Source organism: Engystomops pustulosus, chromosome 5 (assembly GCF_040894005.1).
Source record: "Engystomops pustulosus chromosome 5, aEngPut4.maternal, whole genome shotgun sequence".
Lineage (NCBI taxonomy): Eukaryota > Metazoa > Chordata > Amphibia > Anura > Leptodactylidae > Engystomops > Engystomops pustulosus.
In genome coordinates, this window is record NC_092415.1 from 136,897,238 (window position 1) to 136,917,045 (window position 19,808).

At 40.3% G+C, this 19,808-nt stretch overlaps 1 protein-coding gene across 3 annotated transcripts in view; it reads right to left on the reverse strand.

Moving 5' to 3' along the window:
* TNS3 (tensin 3) overlaps positions 1 to 19,808 on the reverse strand; it is a 200,270-nt gene that overhangs the window by 87,100 nt on the left and 93,362 nt on the right. For all 3 annotated transcript variants that reach the window (XM_072153124.1, XM_072153125.1, XM_072153126.1), the window contains exons 5-12: positions 12,677 to 12,718; positions 10,570 to 10,619; positions 8,012 to 8,183; positions 7,695 to 7,745; positions 6,957 to 7,079; positions 4,587 to 4,651; positions 977 to 1,060; positions 344 to 456 (exon numbers count right to left, since the gene is read on the reverse strand). In XM_072153124.1, the coding sequence (XP_072009225.1) occupies positions 344 to 456; positions 977 to 1,060; positions 4,587 to 4,651; positions 6,957 to 7,079; positions 7,695 to 7,745; positions 8,012 to 8,183; positions 10,570 to 10,619; positions 12,677 to 12,718 (700 nt within the window). The remainder of the gene's footprint in view (positions 1 to 343; positions 457 to 976; positions 1,061 to 4,586; positions 4,652 to 6,956; positions 7,080 to 7,694; positions 7,746 to 8,011; positions 8,184 to 10,569; positions 10,620 to 12,676; positions 12,719 to 19,808) is intronic.

Sequence of the window (19,808 nt, forward strand, 5' to 3'; positions counted from 1 at the left end):
CTTAAACATGCAGCATAAAGTGCGCACTTACGTAACAAACAGACGTAGCGCTGGTTAAAGTGACCTAAGGTATGTTAACATTAGATCTATGGAGCTGACGGAGATCGGTAAGCGTGGAGCATAATAATCATGCGCAGTCGTCTGCTCCATTAGTCTGACGGAGCGGAGAGATGGTCCGATGGACCCCTCATTTCCACAATCTGTGTAGGTCTCAGCTATGAGACCCCCACTGACCAGCAAGTTAGGCCCTATCTTAAGTTCTTGGGAAAACCTCTGTAACAATGAAATGTTCCAATATACATAGTGCAGAATAAATTACTCAGATACTATACTATATACTTACATCCACCTGTATCAAAATTAGGAATACCGTGGAGAATGACATGATGCAAAAAGAGAGGGGTCGCATTCATCTTTTCAGTCCCAGATAGAAGGCCATTTAGAAAATTTACATATCTAGGAAAGTAAAATGCCAGAGTTACTCTTTGTCTTTATTTATAGCGATGTTCCATAATCAAAGGGACTTTTGATAAATGTGGGCCAAAATAGAAGACATGTTCATGTTTCAAAGTTCTGCAGGCAGACTAGGGAGGGATTTTAAAAAAAACCCCACAAAGCTGTACTCTCCTCCTCCGTCGCTTCCGGTGTCCTGTATTGCCGTCTCTCCGGGCTGCGCCCCTGTTTGTTTAAAGGAGCACAGAAGCTGCACAGAGTTTAGCTTACGGTCAACCACGTCCACATTACGGTCAACCACGTTCACGTATGTAATTGCATCACCATCAATGCTATGGTGCTGTAAGAAGGCATCTATGCCCTATTTGAAGCTCACTGCTATTCCCCAGATTCATAGTAAGGGGTTAACGATAAAAAAAACCTCGTCTCCTACTATGCCACATCTAAAAGTAATGCAAACTAGGATAGCAAGGCTAAATCCCCAACCTGATGGTAGATGTCCTTTAAGGACAAGAATGCCTACCTTAATTGAGATGGCTGCATAAGTAAAGACACTTTATCATCAAAAAACTTCTTCATAGCAAAACGATCCAGAGCTTGGTCAGCACTGAAAAGAGACAATAACATGCACTGATATTAACTTTTATTTATTATTTATTTATTTGACTGCGGTATTGAAAAAAACTGGAAATAAATCCCAATGTCAAGACATTATTTTGTTTGCTTATTGCTACATTCACAGAGTAAACTTATTTTTTCTCCCATGTAGCCATAGGAGGGCTTGCGTTTTTCAGAGACAATTTGTACATTTGAATTACATTATTTTGGGGTACATACAAAAGTTAGAGGACAAAGTATGAACAATGTAATCTCCATTGATTAACATTAGATTGATTTTTTAAGGGGTTACCAAAGTAAATCAAAATGAAACATTTATTTTGCAAAAAAACATGATCATCATAATAACGGAACAGCAATGATTGTACAGCAATACTGAGGCCAGCCTGGGGACTGCCTTGGGACTGACTACTGGGGACTGCCTTGTCTGCTGGAGGGGCTACTTTGCCTACTGGGGGCAGCACTGGTCACTACTGGGGGCAGCACTGGTCACTACTGGGGGAAGCAGTGGTCACTACTGGGGGAAGCAGTGGTCACTACTGGGGGCAGCACTGGTCACTACTGGGCGCAGCACTGGTAACTATTCATTACTGAGGCAGGCAATGTAACTAATGGGTATGTGGGGCAGGCACTGTGACTACTGTGGGACATAACTGGGATCTTTAAGGGAACAGGACACTACACTAACTTTTATGTATTGCTAAGTCTTCGGAACCTAATTCTGGCTGGAAGAAGCCAACAAGATGAAACGCAGATGTGATCGGGAGAAACTCCTCCCCCCTGGGATTGAATTGTGCTCCTAAATGTAATTCAAGTGCATCATGCACTGGAGCAGTTTTTTAACCCCTTACCGACATGTGACGTAATAGTACGTCACATGTCGGGTCCCGGTACATGGAGAGGGCTCGCGGGCCGAGCCCTCTCCATAGCCGGTAAGTCTTTGCTGCATATTGCTGATCGCCACCGGCAAAGGTGCCGGCGGCTTCAAAAAGACGGTGGTGCGCTGGCGCCGCCATCTTTCCGTGGATCGTAGTATGGCAGTATATGATAGGATCGTACAGACACCCTAGGGTTAAAGTACCCTAGGGAGTCTGAAAAATAGTAAAAATAAAAAAAAAGTTAAAATAAAAAAATTATAATAAAAAAACCTAAAAATTCAAATCACCCCCCTTTCCCTAGAATTGATATAAATATAAATAAACAGTAAAAATCATAAACACATTAGGTATCGCCGCATCCGAAAATGCCCGGTCTATCAAAACATGATAATAGTTTTTCACTGCGTTTAACCCCGTAACGGAAAATCGCGTCCAAAGTCGAAAATGGCACTTTTTTGCCATTTAAAAAAAATTAAAAATTCTATAAAAAGTGATCAAAAGGTCGTACAGTCCTAAAAATGATAGCGTTGTAAACGTCATCAAAATTCGCAAAAAACAACACTACCCACAGCTCCGTACACCAAAGTATGAAAAAGTTATTAGCGCCAGAAGATGGCAAAATCCCCCAAAAAAATTTTGTACAGGAGGTTTTAATTTTTTTAAATGTATGAAAACATTATAAAACCTATACAAATTTGGTATCCCCGTAATTGTACCGACCCAAAGAATAAATTAGACATGTCATTTGGGGTGCACAGTGAAATCCGTAAAATCCAAGCCCACAAGAATACGGCACAAATGCGTTTTTTTTACCAATTTCACTGCATTTGGAATTTTTTTTCCCGCTTCCCGGTACATGGCATGGAATATTGAATACCACCATTTTGAAGTGTAATTTGTTATGCAGAAAATAAGCCATCACACAGCTCTGTACAAATAAAAAAGCTACAGATTTTTGAATGTGGGGAGTGAAAAATGAAAACGCAAAATCAAAAAAGGGCTGCGGCGGGAAGGGGTTAATCTAATGCTAGCAGTGGATCATTGGAGAGACTCCTCCTGGGTCCAGCGCTGCTCTTTTCTAGTAATGTGCTGGGGGTTACAGAGGCATTAGCTTGGTGGTGCAAAAGGAGGGTGTGCATACGGAGCGCCTAGGGCATCATCAACACTACATACAGCCCTAGCCTCAAGTACTGGCCTTTGGATAGACCACATTTAAGGGGTAGTGGGTGACAGGTTCCCCCTTCTAGCAAACCATTTGTTGATGTTTTTCCTATAGATAAGTGTTTCACTGGAGAGATTTGGGGTTTTAGTGAACAAAAGGTCCAATAAGGCCATTTTTTCTTCTTGAATTTCTGATGTAAACTTTACATTCAGGTTATTATTAACTTACCCCCAAATATATTGAATCAATACTTCATGGAGGTCCATATCAGAAGGACATCATCTATGTACCTAAGCCACAGTGGAATGGACTTGGTCCACTCCTCCATTTCACCTTGGAAGACCACCCTTTTCTACCACTTGCCGAGATAGAGGTTGGCACACAAGAACTACCCACAGGGGTCACTCGGCCCTGGTGAATACAGGTGTCCCCCCCGTGGCAAAAGAAGTTGTGGCTGAGGATATAAATTAAAAAGACATTATTCGCTTTTTATTGAATGCCTCAGAAATAAATCTTTTGCTTCCAAGCACTGTCTGTTAGAAATACTTGAATATCTGCGTCCAGACGTGCCAGATAATGACCCCTGTCTACTTCAAAGTCTTCCAACCTTCTAAGGATATCCATAGTGTCCCTCATATATAACAGAAAAGAAAACCACGATTCGTCTCAGTGCCTGATCATTACTGAAATTTTGGAAGATGTTGCTAACGCCTGATATTATTGGTCTTCCTTCTAGAGGTAGATATCCTTTGTGGACTTTTGGAATGCTGTTGAAACAAGCTATTTGTGATGTATGATGCTACATAAAGGTTAATTATGTTTCCATGATCAATTTGTGTTCAAGTACTACTTTTAGTTCTGTTTTGTAAACTTTAGTGGGATGTGCCATTAGTTTTGTATAGCACTGTCTTTAATTTAAAAGATCAAGACTCATCAGCTTGTAATCTTTTTGTAGTTGGGTAAATGGACTTTAAAAAGGGACTTGTAAAAGGGCCTCTCCTTTCCCTTCGTCAAGGCCAGCTTCACATCATTTTCTATTTTGCTGGTGTGTTAAGTATTTTTCGCCATTTTAATTTGAGGACAGACAAGTTAATTTCCTTTACCTATTGAAAGTAATTATATTTACAGTTGGAACAAATGTCAGTGCCTTGGCTAGGAGATTTATCTTGTCTGGTTTCAAGTTATGCTTAGAGAGGTTAATTATTTAGAGTTTTTCCCATCCTGCTCTTGATTTGTGTGTACTCCGAGTTAGTATGGGGGCTGGTTTGGTTAAAAAAAAAAAAAAAAACTTGACCTCAACCTCTTAACTTACCTCTGCCTCCCCTCTTTGAGTTGATCCCTAAAATCTTTCTGCCTCAAAAATATCCCTTTCGGAGGAGAAGATATCAGTTTCTGGTCTTAAGGGGATATTTGGTTTTAAAAACTTGTATACTTTTTTCTCCCTAAAGTCCGGGAGGTCCCACATGGACACTTACCTTGCAGATACATTAGTAAAGTGCATATATGATGATATCACTACTCCAATCCTTCCTTTTCCACCCTATAAAAGAGAAAAAGTCCTTATTTTGTAGTTATGTTATGCATTGTAATGCATACTTTATTTAGCAGAAAGAGACTTAGTTTGAAGACAATGGTTTTAACAATTCTGTCCTTAGGGTACATTCACACACTGTCTGTTCGTCCTGCCCATATTTCGCTGTGCATGGTCACAGCGAGTCGAGACAATGTGTGCAGGCACCATGGAGCAAAGTTGCGGCCGTATATAGGTCCCCATTACGTACGTGTGAAAGAGCCTTTAGAGTGGTTCTCTTGTCCCTTATGCTTTAAATTAACTATCAACAGGATAGTTTATTACTTGTTGATTGGTGGAAAGTGCAACACCCGGGACCAGCAACAGTCGGCTGCTATACACTATGGTCAGGGCCCTAAGCAGACCCCTCTGTAGTGTAATGACCATTTAGCTGAACTCCAAGTGCAGTTCTCAGCCATGTTCTTCTAGCCATGGCGTTTACTAGCCAACCGTCAGTGTGTGAAAAATGCATTAAAATCTTCACCGAACACTACCTGAGCAACCTCTGTAGAATTCAAACAGAAGCCTGCTACAACATTAGCAGGGGAAGGGGTTGGAGTGTTCCAAGTCCAGCTACAATCCTAAACTATAAATGCATTTTTCACAGACATCTTAGTAACAACACACACTAAGAAACAAGAGGTAAAGTTAATATAAATATTAAAGAATTGATGCCAGGGTTTCCATTAAAAATAATAATATGGGGAGTACCAGGGCAGATTCACTTGATGGTCATTTCTTCATTACATGCAGTAACATATTATTGAGGTAAAATTCTCTTGGCACTGCTGACTGCAGTTCACTCTGAGCTTGTGGGCCTGCAGCTCAGGAAGTATGATGCAGATCTCAGACTTCCAGTACCTGACCTCCCATGAGCTCCCTTTGCATCACAGATAAAAAAACAGAATGCTGCTGATTATGTTTTGGCCATGTGTCTTATAGATCCTCACTGTGATCTCATCTGAATCTGCAACATCTGTAAGTGATAGTGAACAAGGAATAGGAGTGAAAATGCAACTCCTGAACAGCAGAATCACAAGTGTTACATCAAAAAAATGAGGTGCAGGAAAAGATGACTTGCTTTACAGAGGTCCCCTTGCCTGCACAAAGAAGGTAACAAGCAGTGAAATGCTGTGTGAAAAGACCACCAACACCGAGCAGAAGAGGAGGGTTGTGATTTCATCTACTGCTCTCTGCAAGGCTGGGGAAAAAGAGGGGAGGAGGTATATGATATGTAGGATTCATACATAGGGTAGCACATCTGCCTTGCAGCGCTGGGGTCCTGGGTTCGAATCCCACCCAGGTCGACATCTGCAAAGAGTTTGTATGTTCTCTCCGTGTTTGCGTGGGTTTGTGCAGCCCTGTGTAATCTGTGTGTGCTATATAAATAATTATTTTTATTATTATATACATAAAAGTGATCCACTGGACATGAGTACATGAGCCCTGAGCCCCGAGCCCCGGTCTCATTATTTTGGTTGCTAGAGGTGGAATATAACAAGCATTAGAGTTGTGTTCAGCATGGGATGAGCTTTTAATTGAGAACAAGTTAAAGGGGTATTCTCGTCCAGGCACTCATATTCAGTTTGATTAATCTGCCATATATATACATTTCTTCAATTAGATGTTATTAAAAAAAATGTTCCTGTGTGAAGATAATTTTCAATAAATGTAGTCATGTTGTCCCTTAGAAACGAGATAGCTTCCTCGGACACGGCCCCCTCTGCTGGATGAATTGCACAAATAAACAAAAACTTTTTGTATATGAAATATCCGGGGGTTACTACATGTCCCACAGTGGTTCTGTGGTAATGATCGCTGAATGCATGTGGTCAGGCAGAGCTCAATAGTGCATGTCTGCCCACTGCTGCCAAAATGTGACGTGGTTGTAACCGAGGAAGCTATCTCGTTTCTAAGGGACAGCATGGCTATGTTTATAGGAAATTATCTTCACACAGAAACATTTTTTTTAATAACATCCAATTGAAGAAATGTTTATATATGGAAGATTAATGAAACTGAATGTGAATGCCGAGACGAGAATACTCCTTTAAGTTAGTTAATTAAACGAGTTAGTTGAGAAAAAGTTAGGGTGCAGTCAAACGTTCTGTTTAAGGCATCCGTTTAAAAACACATTGCAACAGCTGAAGAGGGATTTGCCCAATTAAACAGCTGTTAACGCTTGCGTTTTCAAAACGCATTGTTAAGGCATCTGTTAACACTGCGCATGTTAAACACGACGTGTGACCGCACCCTGAGTGATGATTCAACTTACCCTGCAATGAATAACTACCACATGTAAAGGGTCACTGTTCAGCCATGATTCCATTGCCTTGCAAATAGTGCACATTTTATCTAGTGGGGGTGCATGAAGATCAGGCCAACCCACGTCCATAACCTACAATTGAAACGAAAATTTTATGCACGCTATCGGGTAAATAAAGGATATTTATGAATTATGAATAAGGGTTTACAACTGGTTTGTAAGGAAAAAAATCTGATGTCTTAAGAAGCCCAAAGAATAACAAGTGATTACGCCATTCATGAAAATCAATAATAACATCACTTATCTAAATAAGCCCCAAGTAATCCAAGCAGATATGCACAAGTTAACACAACATACATATTTGGGAAATGTGTATGTGACATATTTTTCTATTTTGTGGGCAAAAACGCTACAAAAGTTGCAAATGTAAACAAAATATAAATAATATATAAACAAAATCAAAAACTTCAATCACTTATTTAACAAAAAAAAAAATCAATAAAACCCTGCATAACATAGGTACACTAGTAACATGTCTAGAATAAAACTGCTTTAGTATATCCAATTTGTAAAAAGAGAAATTTAATTTGGTTTTGAGGGTTGCAATATTGTGTAACCAATATATCTTTAAGTGGGATTTCAGCTTCTTGATACTGATGACCTGCCCACAAAAGGAGGCATCAATATCAGCTGTTCTTTGAATGAAGAAAATCAAAAGAGACAGAACAGAAAGATCCTCTTGAATACCTTAGCGTTAAGTTTAGAAAGATCATAGCGTTTTTCTGATAGGTTCAATACCTGTTGGAAAAAGAAAAAAATTGAAAGCACTTAACACATTTCTTTTTAATCTTCCACAGTTACAAGTCACCAAGAATGTGAAGACCCATTCTTTACTGAGAAGTGATGTCAAAGGCCTATACAGCTGGTGAACAGGATCATCATATTGAAGATACAAGAATCAAGAGTAAAGGAGGCCATCTAGTCCTTAGCCATTGCAATACATTGTTTATTTTGCATTACAGATGTATGGATAATAAGTTTTCTGCATATTTTGTGCTATTTACCAAATAATTATCTCCATGTTTTGATTTTAGCATCTGTGTCACATCCTGGAGATTATGAAGGTAAGTTTCATCTGAGCAGCCACTTGGGAATGATACTGATATAATGCGTTCTGTTATGAAGGTGAGGTCCAGCTCATAACCTTCTTCCATGATTCGGTCAAAGTCCAAGTTTCTGGTGGAAAAAAAATAAATAAAACAACTCCTGAAAAAAAGGACTGTTAAAGGGGTTTTCTCAAAAAACCATGGATAGGACCTAACTTGCTGATCAGTGGGGGTCTCATTGCAGAGACCGCCGCAAATCACGAGAAGAAGGAGTCCGATCGACCCCTCGTCGCTCCTCAGACTAATGGAGCAGACGGCCGTGCACGACCAATCTGCTCCATTAATCTCTATGGAGCTGACGGAGATCGCAAAGCACCGCACTCACAGAACTCCGTCAGCTCCATAGAGATTAATGGAGCAGGACGGTCATGTGCAGCCGTCTGCTCCATTAGTCTGAGGAGCAGCGAAGGGTTGGTCGGACCCCTCGTTCTTGCGATCTGCGGGGGTCACAGCACTGGGACCCCCACTGATCAGCAAGTTAGGCCCTACCCAGTGGATAGGGCCTAACTTGCCTTCGTTGGAAAACCCCATTTAAAGAACTGAATAGAACAGCAGTTATTTAAAGGGGTTTTCTCATCTGGGCATTTACATTTAATTTAATTCATCTGCCATATGTAAACATTTCTTCAATTGGATGTTATTAAAAAAAATATGTTCCTGTGTGAAGATAATTTCTCATAAATGTAGTCCGCTTCCCCGGATACGACCACCCCACACACTCTGGCAGCAGTGGCCAGACATGCGCTATTGAGTCCTGCCTAACAACATGGCTTCAGCAATCATTACCACAGGATGGCTGAGGGTCATGCGGTTACTCCCGGACATTTCATTGTGTAATCACTATCCAGGGACACAGTCTTGTTTCTAAGGGACCATATCACTACATTTCTGAGAAATTATCTTCACACAGTTAATTTTTTTTAATAACATCCAATTGAAGAAATGTTTATATATGGCAGATTAATGAATCTGGATGTGAATGCCCGGACGAGAATACCCCTTCAAGTGTAGGTTTCTCAGTTGTAGCAGACACAACTCATAACTTACTGCTACCTTCCCACGTAGAAACATTTTCAGAAACAATGGCACCGGTAACAGGGTATTTGTAGTGGGTGCACCTTGTTGATAAATCTTGCAATCTTGCTTGTACACCAGGGGCACACACAAATAGTGTATACTTCATAAAAGCCAAATAACCTTTGCAAGAAATTTCTCAGACAAACCTGCTTTAATTTCTTCTGCTGCCCTTTGGACAGTTTCAATCTTATAATTTGAATGATGGACAAGCAAAAGATGTGCTATCCATGTTGTAATTCTACATTAAATTCTTGCGCTTAAAAAGAAAAGTTTCAAAGAAATAAGATGGAATAAGAGTTAGGAAGACAGTAATGGAGGTGAATTTAAAAAAAGTATAAAGTAAGATAACATAAAGACAATAACTTATTCTATTATGTAAATGTGGCAAGATGAACAGCTGACACAGGGAGAAATAAATAAGCTCAAGGTTCAAGGAAACAGTCTCACATAAAATTCTTATATCATTTAGATTATATCACCTAGGGATCACGTAGAAAAGAAATTCAATATTAGCAGGCCGTGGCAAGGGAACAAGATGTCCGGCGCCCCGGGCTGCTAATTATGCACACCCTCACGTAAGAGGTGTGAATTCAAACCTCACGCATGATAGATGCCTCCCTCTCCCATGTTGGACAGAGAGGTGACGTCACAAAGAGGGTTTCTTTTCTAGGTGATCCCAGTATGTCAAGATTAGAGAAGTATTTACAAAAAACAGTTAAACACAAACTAATGTGGATAATGGTGAATGATAAGCTTTATTGTTCAGTACAGGACAAAATGACATTATTTAATGAAACATGGCAGATGTGGCTTGCATACCAATCAAGAGTTTGACCCCAATGATGACATCTTGGTTCTCGATAGGACACCCCCCCCCCAACCTTCCTATTTCCCTTCTCTCCCGTGTGTTCTTTCCCCTTCCCTTCTGTCTTATAATGAAAATAGCTGTTTACATAGAGTAATGTATCCGGCAGGTCCTTTTGTTTCTATATGGTAGCCTTTTCAGACTAGCCGTGGTGTGACTATTGAAATGTACGATGTTTGCATATGATCCCCCCCCTCCCCTTCTTTCTGTACCCCTTCCAGAAATTCATGAAAAACTTACTAAAAATATTGTGAAACAATTAATAAAAGTTATGTTTTATATATAAATGGGCACCAGTAGTGAGCTCATATAGACCTTTTTTTTTTTTAAATAGTCGAAATTCAATAAAGAGCCAAGTCGTATGAAATCCACAAAAGTGTAAAGATTAGAGAAGGACATCGCCGGGATCAAGATGAAGAAGAGCGAAGGTAAGTATGTGTAGGCGTTTTTTGCTATTATTAAATGGTAGACTTCCTTGAAACACAGAAAAAATCAAAATGGAAGATGGACTTACTGAGACAATTTGTCACAAGAAGAGGAACTTTTTGAAAAGCTGTTCGACTCCTAAAAAAGGGAAAACACAAATAGTATAGTAATGTAAAAAGGTCATGTAATTGTGATGCAAGAGATATAATATGCACTGGACAAAACAAGTCATACATCATAATTAGAGATGAGCGAGTATACTCGTCCGAGCTTGATGCTCGTTCGAGTATTAAGGTACTCGAAACGGCTCGTTGCTCGGACGAGTATTTCCCCTGCTCGAGATCGAGCATTTAATTAAAAAAACACAGTGAAGAACAATGAAGAATAGAATAAAAACAGCGAACACAGTGAACACAGGATCATTTAAGTGAAAAAGACAGTGAAGAACACAGTGAAGAATAGATTACAGATGTTCGGCACATCTGCTTACTTGTCGGAAGATACGCGCGGAACGGCATCACGGGGGAGACATCGGGCAGCACGGGGGAGACATCGGGCAGCACGGGGGAGACATCGGGCAGCACGGGGGAGACATCGGGCAGCACGGGGGAGACATCGGGCAGCACGGGGGAGACATCGCACGGGGAGACTTCAGTGGAAGAAGAGGAGTGGATCCCGGGACAGCGTATCACCCCGACAAGTAAGCAGATGTGCCGAACATCTGTAATCTATTCTTCACTGTGTTTTTCACTGTGTTTTTCACTTAAATGATCCTGTGTTCACTGTTTTTATTCTATTCTTCACTGTTCTTCACATCTGCTAACTTGTCGGGAGATAATATACACACGGAACAGTGAAGAATAGATTGCAGATGTTTGCATACATCTGCTAACTTATCAGAAGACATTCTTTTTCAATTAAATAACACATTTTATTCCTGAACCATGGTCCCTTTGAAAAATGCTCGGGTCTCCCATTGACTTCAATGGGGCTCGTTATTCGAGACGAGCACTCGAGCATCTGGAAAAGTTTGTCTCGAATAACGAGCACCCGAGCATTTTAGTGCTCGCTCATCTCTAATCATAATCATTTATTTATCCATACATCAATCCAAAGCAGTTCAAGGAGTTAAAGTCCTAAATGACGAAGTGCATGCTGTAGTTTATTTGAAGTGGATCAAAAATCCACATTTATCACTAAATGGGCACTAAATAAAGTGGATTGCAGGGTGATGGGAGAAAGGTCTTCTCCTTTACTTGCAGATGCTTAAAGAGGAAAACTTTAAGTACACAGTCTAGGTGGCAGTCTCAAATTTCTATCAAGAATTCAGCTTTAGAGATTTTTGATGGTGAGAATACCACCAAAGTCTGTTTAGCCACCTATACCTTCAGTTGAGGCCAGTGTGTACAGAGTCTAACCTGATGAGAATTACAAACACAGTATGGCCAGCACCCAATAAACCATGGTTTCTCTAGAACAGTTCGAACAGTTAATTCCTTTTCTACCAGGAGAGGGAGCTAGTTAACCAGCATTGGTACAAAAAATGTTGAAGGTTGTATTATGTGAAAAAGTTTTGCAGGCTAGAACATATGACTTGGGAGCAGGAGTGCGAAACCTCCAGCACATCACCAGGTATTTACCATGTTAGTGTTTGTCTGTAGGCAGATCACGAGTATTTGAGAAGTGTAAATGTAAATACAAACAGTACCCTGGGGCCATCTCTGAGGGGTATGCACTCCACCATGAAGGGGCTGAGGTTAAGAAGGATAATGCACGGTGCAGTTTTAGCTTTCTGAAACAAGCAAGGAATAGCGATTCTCTTGAGGTTGGGGGGGGGGGGGGGGGTTGGAGTGGAATCCACCTTCCAGACATTCAAAATACATATTTTTAACATGTTTTTTTAAAGAAATATGTTAAATAGTATTACTCTTAAGGGGGATTTTCTCAAGAGCTGGTGCATCATGCATGGTGACTCCGGTTATGATTTGTCCAACACATTAATTCCTATGTACCCCAATAAAAATGTATAAAGTATCTGTTCCCTTTATGCTATGCAACTTCTATAAAATTATGCAATCTGAAAATAGTCCTTTGCATGGCAAAAACCACAGTAAATACAGTATATAAATATACTTATTGTTTGTTCTAGAATGAATCAAAACAATCTTAGCGATGTACATACAATCAATACCTACCAATTCAGTCACATGGCTTGCACATGTGTCTATCTTGTTAGGCTGCAAAGTAATATAATAAAAAACATGATTTTACATACCTGTAAATATACATATTTATAGACAAAAAGATTCACACTTGCTCCAATGCTCCATGTACATACATAACAAAAAAGTCTTCAAATAGAACCTGCGATTTGTGTCACTAAACTATCCACAGGTCCTTATGTGGTTTAGCGTTTCAAATTACCCTGTAGTTTTGTCCCCGCAAAAAATAAATAAATAAATAAATAAAACTTATATACCTAACTTGGTGCTTGCATAATGATGCAGTGAAGCGGTTTGAATGCACCCCCCCCCCCCATTTACTGAGCATGTGCCCTGGTATAGCGCATGTGCAATGAAGCTGGGTCTACTACTTCTGCTTCACTGAATCAATGTGCAGTCCCCTAGAGCACCAGACAGAAGTCCGATGTCCCTTATCGAATTCAACTCTAGGTGAGTATAAAGGTTTATGAGGTTTTTGTTTTTTGTTTTAATAGCGGCCATGGCGAGAACAGGGAACTTTGGGAGACTAAGCCCCAGGTCAATAAAGATCTGTGGGTGGTTGTGTGTCCAAAATCAAACAGATTCTCTTTAAAGTTGAAAACAAATTTTAATTATTAACCCCTTGGAACACCATAACATCATGGTGCAGCAGTGGGTGTATGAAGAGGGCTCACCACCAACCATTTAAATGCCCCCAACAAAGCCGCCATCCGGATCGTCGCGCCGCCACCCCTCCCCTCCCCCCATGACTTCATTAGAAGGTGACTAATCGTTGCTTTAACAGCTAGGGCAGTGATGGCTAACCTATGGCACTGGTGCCAGAGGTGGCACTCGGAGCCCTTTCTGTGGGCACTCAGGCCTTCACCAGAGAGGACTCCAGGTATCTTCCTGCAGTCCCAGACAGCCCAGGACTTGCTGTGCACAGACCTATTTTAAAGTGACAGCTCTACCTGGGACTATTTTCTGCTTATTGGTGTCCTCAGGGTGCTGGTATCAATGAAAACTGTGACAGAGAAGGGAGTATAAATCACAAATTACATTTCTGTGTTGGCACTTTGCGATAAATAAGCAGGTCTTTGTTGTAGTTTGGGCACTTAGTCTCTAAAAGGTTTGCCATCACTGAGCTAGGGTAACACTGTATTAGATTAGCAAGAAAATAAGAAAATCCCAGTAATATTGTAGTACAGGCAGTCCCCGGGTTACATACAGGATAGGTTCCATAGGTTTGTTCTGAAGTTGAATTTGTATCCAAGTCGAAACTGTATACTTTATAATTGAAGATTCAGACAAAAAAAATTTTGTCCCAGTGACAAATGCAGTTTAAATTTTTTTTGCTGTAATTGGACCATGGATTCTTAATAAATCTTCATTACAAGCACCTCACAGCTAATCTTTGAAGTCTGGGACTATAGTAAAGCATCCACAGAGCTTCACCAGAGGTCACAGTGGGCAGTTATTAGCCTCAGAATACGGACAAATTGAAGAATTATTTTTCAATGTACATAAGATATAAAAATGTTTACATTTACTGAAACTTCATAATAACTCTATAAATTAGGTATATCCATGGTCGTTCCAACCCAACGAAAGGTTGGATTTGGAGCGCAGAGTGAAAGCAATAAAACGGGGCCAAAAATGCACGGCATAAATCATTAAATACCATAACTAGAAAGTACAACATGTGGCACAGAAAACAAGCCCCTTTATACAGCTCTTTACATGGAAATATAAAAAAAAAAGTTTAAAAGTGAGGAGTGAAAAATAGAAAAAAATCAAAAATGAAAAAGGCGGTATCCTTAACAACTTAAGGACAAAGCTTAAAATGGCCTTCTGGACATTCAGGACACAGACCTTATTTACGATTTTCCTTGCTCAAATTTCAAAAGATTTGTATTTTCTATTTGGTTAATTTTTATGGTAAAAATATCATAATGATTCAAATTTATTAACTCTTTCCTGAAGTGAAACAGAATAAAACGTCAGTTTTGCCACTGTTTAATTAAAACTTTTACACAGTTCACCGTACAGTATAATAAACATGATATAATTATTCTGTAGGTTAGTACGATTAAAGAGCAACTAACATTTTTTTTATTTTTCACAAATCAATAGCTCTTAGGATGTAAAAAAAACTTGCTATACCCCTCAGATTACCTCAGAGCTGCGGTTGACCATGCCACCTTTAACTTGATAAAAGTGGTGTGGAATGGGGCAAGTATATTTTAAGAATTTTGTCTTTGCAGGAATACCCCTTTAAGGAGTTAATTGCCATTTGTTAAATAGATAGATTAAATTAGAATAAGAGTGCCATAGAAAAATAAAGGCATGGAGTAGGCAACAGTGGTTGTTCAGGATTGCAGATTTTTTTTTTAATTTTTTTTAATGAGCAGTAAAAACAAGAAAGAACTTATATTTGCCTTTCTGCAGCGCTCCTGTTTATAATATTCATGTTACTTTTTTTACAATACCTCTCAATTCTGTTATTCAGAACATCAATGCACTTGATTGTGAAAGTAAAGAAGTCCAGCACTTCGGGGTGCCAAAGTTTCACACTGGTGCGCAAAGGATAGAGTCAAGGTTTCAAAAAAATTTACTTTGTTTCCTCTGTCCAAGTTTATCTGCATTAAAAAAACATTAGCTACCCCTCCAACCAAAGTGAAGGATGCATACTATTAGTAGAGAAGGAGCAATAACCATTTTCCTCAAATTTTTAGCCAATGCATCCTAGCCCAATGTAATGGTTCTGCCACAAGACACTGGAAAGGATATGTTGCAGTATCGCATAGTTTATAGTGGATGAAGATTTATCAGTGAAGCACATTGCCCCATGTTCAAATGCAAATGTCTGTAAAATACAGCTACCAATGGCGAGAATAGGAAAAGTTGCTTGACATATCTTAATAGGTACTCGCCTTATGATGCAAGAGGTTTATTAGTAAGTTAGTTAGTTAGTAAGTCCCCCATGACAGCCCACTTGGAGATGTACCAGATGATATTAGGATATTATTTTTTTAGGGAGGGACTACTGCTTGTAGGATTTTTCTAGGTTCATAGGTGCTTCTAGACTTTTTGCGGTATAACAATCCCGAATAGCTTGCTTAATACAGCGGGTGATGGTAATTTTTGCTGCTTTTCATCCTCTATTCTTGCCCTGAAAATGAAGAAACAAGTTTGAATGCTTCCACCAAGCATTTGTCATTTCTAGATAGTGTAGTACTACCCTCCTCACATCTAGAGCATGTCACTTAAGTTCTCCTGGAGATTTCGGATTTTGACCAAAGGAGGGGAAGATAATTTCCTGACTACGATGAAAGTCAGTTGCTACCTTGGGAAGAAAACTGGCATCGAGTCTTACAGAGATCCTATGGTCAGAAATTTGGAGATAGGGCTCATTTATACCTGGATCTCACCTAGGCAGTTTTTAGTGTAACATTTCTCCTAACATTTTTTGAGTTCTGTAAGGGTTCGAAGGGTTCCTACATAAGCCCATTCAAGACTATTGAAAGTTCCCATGGGGGTGTTTTGATGGGAATGTTAGGTCCAAGTCTAGCGGAAGCTTTTATAAACCTTTTTACCCACCTATGTTCAGCCAGAGAGATGTCGAAGAAGACACTGAGGGCTGAGATCTCGTCTTTAGGCCTTTGGATAGACCTGCTTGTAGAAATTCCAGGATCTGTTGTATATTAGGAGACGATAGATTAGGTATTTCAGGATGGCAAAAAGAAACAAACGTTTTCCAGATTTTTAAATAGATAGCCGAGGTGACTGGTTTCCTACTTGCCTACTTACCTCTCAACATATGTTTTTCAATTTCTTCAATGCGGGGAACCAGCTCTTCTTTGGCTATAGAGGCAATCAGAATGATCTTGAGATTTTCTCGTCTGATCTTCTGTACTGTTCTTGCGATCAGCAGAAATGGAGAGAAGGCATAAGCTAGTTTTACCTGCCAGCTGTGACTGAAGGCATCTAGAAGATATTACGGCTGTTCTTTCGTAACGAAAATTAATAGTCCACTTTTCTGTTTTCTCCGGTGGGAACAGATTTATGAGAGGAGTTCCCCATCTTTGGTTTAATTGTAAGAATACCTCTTTGTTCAAGTACCACTCGTGATGGTCCAGCGTGTGTCTGCTTAGGAAGTTCGCCTCCCTGTTTTCCGACCCCTTGAGGTGTATTGCCATCAGGGAGAGCATAATTTCTTCTGCCCATAAGAAGATCTTTTTGAAGAGATTGAGAAGAGTAGGGGAGCATGTGTCCCCTTGGCGCCTGAGACAGGCCACAGTGGTTGTGTTGTCTGACAGTATTTTGAGATTTGACCGGAGCACATCTTTAGGGTTTCCCAGGCTGCCCTTAACTCTTTGAAGTTTGAAGTCGTCTCCTTTTCTGCTTGAGACCACTGGCCCTGGACTAGTATTCTTGGAAGCTCTGCTCCCCAGTCTGTCTTGCTTGCATTTGTCAAGTTGTTTTGGGCCAATTTATCCATTTTATCACTTTGGTCAGATTTTCCGTCATGTTCCACCAGTTTTGAGAACTTTTCACGTAGAGGGGGATCTTTATTTTCCTCTCCAGTTGGTTGAGATCTTTGTTCCAGGACATAAGGATCCAGTTTTGTAGATCTCTTGTGTGGTTTTGGGACCACAGAATACAGGTTATACAAGCTGTGAGAAGTCCTGGCAATTTCATGGCCTCTCTGACTGAACAATATTGCGTGTTTTGGAACCACGTTATCTGGGACACAAGGCTTAGGGCTTTCTCTTTAGGGAGAAGTGAGCGCTGATTTACTAAGTGTAGCAGAATACCCAAGAATTTTATTCTGGTGCTGGGTTGAAGGTTCGATTTTTTGTAATTCACTATCCAACCAAGATGCTCTATAAATTTTAAAGTTGTGTTACTCTGAGATATATAACTTTTTCTTCAGAGCTGGATATTAGAAGGAGATCATCCAGGGAAGGAATTAGTAGAATATCCTAAAGTCTTAGAGTAGCTACCACTTCTGCCATTGCCTTGCTTAATAGCCTGGGCGCTAAGGAGATCCCAAATGGTAGAGTCTCTGAACTGAAAATGCCATATGCGGTTTTCTGGAGACAGGATTGTGAACCTCAGGTATTTTTGAGAGGTGGGGTGGATTGGGACGTGGTAGTACACGTCTTTCAGAGCTATGGTGCAAAGTGTTGCATTTGTCACAAATGTTTGCGGAGGTAGAGAGTTCAGTTTGATTCTGTATCCTTCCTGTACTACTCCTAGGATCCATGTATTATTTATATTTTGGTTCCTTTGGGAGGGGAAAAAAGCAAGTCTTCCCCCCCCCCACCATGGCATCATTGTTTTCTGGCAGGATTGGGTTGGCTACTTTGGGAGGGGCTGTATCCCCTCTACCTCCTTTGGGGTAACTCCACTGGCCTTGCTTGCCTTTACCCCCGTAAGATGGCAATTTTTCTTGGGAATCATGAAAGAAAGGTTTCTTCTGAGTTCTTAGTTCTGGGAATCCCTTCTTTTTTTTTCTGCTGCTTTTTCTAAGATAGCGCCCGTGAAAGGATTTGCCTTTGATCTGAAATCTCCCAACCATTGCTTCAGCCAAAGGCTCTATCGGCTACGTTGGAAAAGGCTCCTTCCTTAGCCAAGAACCTAACACTTTCCCCTGAAGCATCAGCGATGAAAGTGACGGACGACTTTAGAAGAGGAAGACTCTCCAGCAGTTTTTCTTTTGGTGCTCCACTGATGCTTTGGTTTCCCAACCCATTAAGCCAGCAGGACATGGTTCTGGCGACTGAAGGGGTTGTGACGTTTGCTTTTAAGTTAAACATCGCTGACTCCCACATCTTTTTTAAGATACTGTCTGATTTTCAGTCCATAGGGTCCTTCAGTTGATTTGCATCCTCAAAAGGGAGGTCGGCCTTTTTGACTACCTTTGTGACTTGAACAAAAACTTTTGGAATCAAATTCCACACAGTCCTTGCATACAGGCTTCTTATATGAGTCAGGAAGTTTGTTAAAACACATATTGCATCTACGGGATTGAGGACTCTTAGACTTGCATTTATCCTCCTTTTTTTCCTCTTTCTTCTCCTTCTCCTTTCTTTCCTAGGAGTGAGAAGAACTATAATATAGAAGAAGGGGATAAATAGGATACAGGGCACCTCCCCCGGACCTCACCGGACTTACAGAAGTCTGAGGAAGGGGAATCGGATCCAATTCCGTATCTGCTATTTACCTGCAGAAAATGGACTAGGGTGAGGTGTAAGCGGTAACCGTACAGGATAGGACGCGACAGAGTGGGTACTGACCGTACATATGTTCATTCATGTACTGTGAGTACAGAAGATATACACAAAATGATAAATCTTCAGAAAGGTTTACAAAGATTTGCACCTTACTACTTCCAGATGTGGAAGAGGCTTACTAGCAGGGTCTAGATTGCCCTCCCTCTGTCCAGTGTTTGACATACAAGTTTGGATTCCCCAGCAATGGTTAGTGGCATGCACAATAATAGTAGCAATCAATTATCATAGTCACATAAGCAGTGTCAATGCAGCTGAAAAAATATACGCATCTCAGCCTTTACTCTAAAACCTGGCAGTACCTTCCGAAAGGCCAAGATGCAGGCACATAAACATGACCTGTATTATGGATGAATAACATGGATATAAACTAAAAATTCTGAAAATACTAATTGACTGCATTATTATCCCTATAAAAAATTACACACATTCAACTAGAATTTAATGGTGCTCACAGATAATAGAAATCTGCACTAGGAATACACCAACAACCTGATGCACTTTCATAGCAGTAATATAAGCATTTTTTAGTAGAAGTCTAAGTCTAAGGACACACAACTGATAGTAGACTGTTCTTTAACCCCTTAATGACCGCCGAATCGGGATTCTACGGCGGTCATTAAGGGTACTTCTTCTGACGCCTTTCTACCGTGGAGTGTCAGAAGAAGATTTTGGGACATTGGGTTACCGTATATTCCGGCGTATAAGACGACCTGGTGTATAAGACGACCCCCCTACTTTCCTGTTTAAAATATAGAGTTTAAGATATATTCGCCGTATAAGACTACCCCTTTTCCTACGCATACAGTAGTATACAGCACAGCCCCCAG